This window comes from Lotus japonicus, chromosome 1 (genome assembly GCF_012489685.1).
Source record: "Lotus japonicus ecotype B-129 chromosome 1, LjGifu_v1.2".
NCBI classification, from domain to species: Eukaryota; Viridiplantae; Streptophyta; class Magnoliopsida; order Fabales; family Fabaceae; genus Lotus; species Lotus japonicus.
Genome location: NC_080041.1, coordinates 56,886,236 through 56,892,235, shown reverse-complemented (window position 1 = coordinate 56,892,235; position 6,000 = coordinate 56,886,236). Strand labels below are relative to the sequence as shown.

Sequence of the window (6,000 nt, the reverse complement as noted above, 5' to 3'; positions counted from 1 at the left end):
TGATTTGGAAACGTGATAATATGGGACTGTATAATGTTAAATCCTTATGTACTGGAGTTGAAGCACGAATTGGGTCTTTTGCGTAAGAGCACTTCAAAAATTATGTGGGAATTGATTCCATATGTGATATGTTGGGTGGTGTGGATGGCACGAAATAATGTGATTTTTAATGATAAGCCTTTTGATGCAGAAGCAGTTTGGGAGTCTCTTATGTTTTATTTGTTCACTTGAATAAAAGCTTGGTGGAAGGATTGTCTCTATGGCGCAGATCAATTTGCAATGAGATTCACAAAAATAGATTTTGATGGAAAGGTTGGTGTTAGGCTTGTAGTCCCGTGGAAACCGCCACAAGGCATGAATTTGAAATTTAATGTGGATGGTTCTTTCCAATCTTGATGTGCTGTATTGGGGGAATTTTGAGGTATAGAGAAGGGAAAGTGTTGGGGATATTCTCTAGAAAAGTGGAGGTGCGACAAGCTGATGAGGCGGAGGTGTTGGCTATTTTGTATGCTTTGATGTTTTGCCAACAATTTATGGTTCTTGCTGTGGAGATTGAGAGTGATTCTACTCTTGTTGTTGGTTGGGTAAGCGAGGCGAAAAACAGGCCTTGGAACCTCACAAATGAGCTGAATATGATTGATTACTTGTTACCAGTGGTGGCTTGTAACTGGGTGACTCATATATTAAGGGAAGGGAATGCGGAGGCGGATGAGCTGGCTAAGGAAGGGTGCTTCCGTGTGGAGCCGGTTTGGTCTTATGTGGGTAATACAAGGCTATGAAACCATTTCTTTGCTGTTTTAACTTGTTTGCAGGGTGTTTGGAATGGCTATTTTTCGCTATTTGGCGCTGCTGGTTGCTGTTGTTTATTTGTTGTTGCTGGCTTGCTGCTGTTGTTATTGCTGTTGTTGTTGTTGTTGTTGTTGTTGTTGTTGTTGTTGTTGTTGTTGTTGTTGTTGTTGTTGTTTGCTGTTGCTGTAACAAATTTGGCTGTTGTTGTTGCTGTATGATGTTGTTGCTGTTGTTATTTGCTGCTGCGGTTGCTATAATGAATTTGGCTGCTGCTGTTGCTACTTTTGTTGTTTGTTGTTGCTCCTCTGCTGAAATTCGACGAGGCTGAGTCAGGGCCGTAGATAGCACAAGGCCATTCAGGCCCATGCCTTAGCCCCCCAAAGAAAAATAAAATTTTACTACTTATATATAGGCCCCAAGTAGTTGTAATATACCCACTTGTTCGGCTCCAAGTTCTATTCTAACAAAAAAAAACACAACATATGCTTCAGCTTTTCACGGGAAACACCAAAACAAAAGAAAAGAGTGGAAAGATCATAATGTATAGATTTCGACCATTTAATGTATGAGGTTTCGACCAAAATAAAAAACCCCAAGTAAAAGGTGGAAAAATTTACATGGTCAAATTTTTTTTTTATTAATCAAACATGGTCAACTATTATTAAAATCAATTAAACAACAAATTATTTTGTTTCAGCTATAGCTTAACAAAAGTTAGAATCCTCTCTCACCCCTAAAAATTAGCAAACCAAAAACGGAAGTCACAACAATATCATCATTAATATTATTTAATATATTTTCATTTATCAGAAAATAAATTAAATCTTACTTAAATCATATTTAAGGTCAACAATGTTACAAGATAGATTGAATGAGTTAGCTATTTTATTTTTTGAAAGCGAAATGGTATAATTGTTTGATTATAAAACTCTGATAAATAATGTTGTAGCTCAAAAACTAGAAGATTAATATAAAAAATGAGAATTTATATGATATATTAAGTATATTTAAGCACCCAAATAATTTTCGCCTTAGGCCCCCAAAAGTCTGTACACGGCCCTGAGCTGAGTTTGGAGTGGATTTAGTGAATTAAATGTCCATGTTTAAGCTAGTGAAAATAATTTGCATCAAGGATTGTAATGCTTATTTGTTTAGTTGCAGAATGACTATCCCAAGATTGTGGTACTCTTTTTCCTTGCTAGGTTTTTATCCCATTGGATTTTTCTTGTCAAGGTTTTAATGAGACTCTCTCTTGGGATTTCATCTTAGTCATTTTCTGGGTTGGTGGTGGGTTTTTAGCACAGCTTAAGATGTATTTTGATGCTTTAGTCTCTATCAGATCAGATTGTACTTTGTTCATGCCTTGAGTTGTTTTTGGCTCAGGCTTTTATTCATAATATCCATTTCATTTTAAAAAAAAATGTATTCTATAAACTTATATTTCTCTAAAAACATTAATTTTTGTTAAAAAAAAAATTGAAATATAAAGGATTATATATTATTATCCACAAAAAAACTCTTAAGGAGAGAGTACAACCCCAATAAAAACGAGGCAGCTTGACAGTAAATAAAAGAGCAATACAGACCAAGCCAAGGGATACAAGTCAAAAAGAAGACCCTAAGACTATACAAGCATAACCCTATAGGAACAAAATAAATCAAGACATAAAGTGTTCCTCGTATACCTTTTTCAGACCTCGAATAGCATCAAAGTTGTTCCCCTCAAACTCTAGCCCCAAGACTTTACCAAGAAGCCAGGTCTTTTTCGATCGCGTGAAGTAACGTCCTCCACTAGCTTGATCTGGAGCCTCCGACGCCAAGGGTGTAGAGGCGAGAAGATCCTCCTGAACCTCCTCAAGTACCGGAGGCAGAACAATAGGTCTCTGACCAGGGGGAAACTTTTTAGGACGCCCCCGTCGGCGAGGTTGCTGAACTGGAACCTCAACTGAAGGCCCCTCCTCAAGTGAAGAACTTGCATCTTCCGCACCCCCAACCACAGGAACCAAACTCGAAGAAAGGTGAGACTCCGGCAGAACCAGCGGGTCTACCTGAAGCGGCGGAGAAGCTTCATCGATAATTTTTGTTAAAATGATAAGGATAAAAATGAAAATAAATTCATAAGCTTTAAACTATAAGTTATAAGCTACATCCAGTAGCTTATTAAAAACCCCCCAATGATAGCTTAAGTGGTACGAGCTAAGAGACATATGAGTTGGGTAGGGGCAGGTTGAGAGGTTAATTCTTGGAGGGTGTAATTTATTTTTTCGAGCTTCCCAAAAAAGTAACTTATTAAAAAATCTATAAGATACTAAAGTAAACTCATTTATCAAACATTTTAAATTTACTTTAAAGCTAGTCAATTAATAAAGCTTCAAAGTGAGTTTGTTCCAACTTTTTCCTTCATTTCAAAAAAAAAAAACTTTTTCTTTAAAGTTATCACTTTTTAATCAATTAATTAGGTTTTTTATAATACTCCTATAATATTTAATTTAATTAAATGAGCTTATATTTCAAATTTTAAGAGTACATTATATCTTACAAATTATTGATTATTTAAATAAGATAGTATTCTTAAAAAAAAAATTGTTCGATAAATTATTTTAATTTGAAAAAGTCTGACTGGAATATACAAAAGTATTCTAATTTTATATAAAAATAATTGTTAATAACAAAGAAAAAAAAAACACAAACAATATACTATGGAGTATTTCACAAATTCATTTGGTATAAATAAACTGGGCCTTGGTTGTTTGTTTTTTGTGCAACAAAGGTACATACTTCAACATCTGTGATAGTCGTTTGATTTATCTTGTGGTTGAAAAAGCTGATGGAGAGAGGCTGGAGGGAACTCCAGCAGGAGAGGATCCGGATTCATGACGGCTCCAACCAGTGGTGGAACTAGAAATTTTAGGAAGCCTAGGCAAATTTTATGATTAAGTCCCTAAACTTTGCATTTCCTTATAAATTTGTCTTTTTTCTAATTTTTTTTTGGGCAAAAAAACGTACCTAGTCCAAAGAAATTTGTATTTTTTTTACTTTGAGCCAGGGCATTGGACCTACCAAGCCCTGTGGTAGGTCCGCCACTGGCTCCAACATAAGGACCGAACCAGCCAGACGCCTGATTCACGGTCGAACCGATCCGACCGGCAGATTCGGTCCGAGTTTAATAACTATGCTACAATCTATTGTACGTATATATAAAAAATTAAAATAATCACTAATAACATATTGTTTATCACATAAAATACTTAAAACCACAATCCCAAAGTGATAATGATTACATGTGTCATTTATTGTAATATGTAACACCCCGATTTCGGTGGCGTCACTTTAGTAACCAAAAGAAATACTTAAGCGGAAAAACGTGAATATTTATTTTTTGATAAAGGAATAAGAAACTGAAAGAAATGAAACTCAACAACAAAAGATGGCAGAACTACTATACGATAGATAATTACAGCCCCCGCTGTAAGTAACAAAACCACGTCACGAGTAACCTCTAGTGACGGGTAACTAACCGAAAGTAGTGCCTGTGGGCAAATACGTACAAACCGGAACAAAAGGACAAGAGTTCCAAATACAGTCCTCCCTACAACAGTAGGTCAGCCAACAAAACCTTCTAAACCGACCAACCCTCTGTAATTCCCGTAAAGAGAACCACAAGAAAAGCTAAAGGTCGGGGACCTACCCTGCCCAAAACGAAAGACTGAACATCAGAGCCAAGACGCTACTCCTACACTAATCCCAACTAGAGGAGCACATCACCGCACTCCCAACTATGCATCCCCAAGATCGTCGTCTGAATCTGAATCCAAGACGACTATGTCGATGACTGCATCGGTCTCCACAGCTGGTCGCGCGGGTTCTGCACCCGATCCCAAGTCAACAGCAGCCGCGACAGTGGGTGAACTAGTGCCTGAAGAAGTCCCTCCCACAGGAACCTCCTCCGAGGGGTCCTCGTCGTCCAAAGGCGACGGTGGTGGTGGTACTCCCAGTCCAGGTCCGCAGTGTACACCCGGTGGCAAGTTGAAGCTGACAGTGTAGCGCCTCCAAACTCCGTGCGTCAGGCTTGGCATCCGGTCAACGCGATCCTCCATTATTCGCCCCGAATAGATAGCTCGGTGGCTGGCGGGGTCGACCACCCATGAGCCCGGGGTGTCTTGGTCCAACATCTCAAAACTGGTACCCCCCGAAGGGACGACCGTCTCGTACCGGTCCGCCATGGACATCTGACAATAAAGGGCATACATAGCCCCCCAAACACAGGTAGCACGCGCGAGGGTCAACTCAAAGAATTACGTAATAGTACATTCAATAGGTAAAGATAAATAGTAATAGCCACTTAGGCTTATAAGTTTAGGGATAACTTCCTAGGGTTACATATTTCACAATGAATATAAAAGATGATAATAACAAATAGCATGCATCAAATAGGATTAACAAGTACCAATCACACTCAGCAACTAAGTCAGTATGTATGTTGCATGAAATGCAATGCTAGTTGACAAGATGCATTCCGGAAGAAGGATGGACACCATCGAGTCAGCCCTAACACCGGCCATAGTGGGACCATTCCGCTCGGGCGTCTCTTACACCACACAAAAGTAGTCAGATCAGCAGTGAACCCGTAGGTCTGCCATTCCGTCTACTACTAAGGACCACCGTAGTGTCCTAAATATGGAAATTCGGGTCTTATGACCATTTTGGAATCCACCGAGGTCCGGTATCAAGCCGTGTATTAACCTCAAAATGAGTGCATGAATGCAAGTGATTAGCCAAACAACGTCTCCGTCCTCACTCGACACGTCGCCACGTGTTCTAAATAACTTAATGTCTCTAAAAGAATACCCTAAGGTAAATGTCGATTCTGCGACAAAATGAATTAATCAAGATAAGAAAGAATGTATCTTGGAACTCATGGTTCCGGGCTAAACTTTAGATAGCCAATCAATAAACTGCTCATCGAGCGAAAAGGTACCGAAGTACTTGGAAACTCATAGTTTCCGGCTAAACTTTAGATAGCCAAACAATAAACTGCTCATCGAGCGAAAGAGTATAAGCATACTCGGAAACTTGTAAGTTTCCTCAAGACTTGGACTCGACGACACTTCTTATTTTTTTCAGAACTAATATTCAAGCTCTAAGCTCTTATCTAAGGTTGTTATCATTGTTCAAGGGTTTTAGAGATTAATTAGTGTCTTATGAATTTTC

General features: G+C 38.7%; 1 protein-coding gene across 1 annotated transcript; it reads left to right on the top strand.

Moving 5' to 3' along the window:
• Positions 1-395: 395 nt before the first annotated feature.
• On the top strand, positions 396-779 carry LOC130739623 (uncharacterized). Its single transcript, XM_057591976.1, has one exon. It carries the CDS (start codon positions 396-398, stop codon positions 777-779), a length of 384 nt encoding a protein of 127 aa, XP_057447959.1.
• The last annotated feature ends 5,221 nt before the right edge of the window (positions 780-6,000 follow it).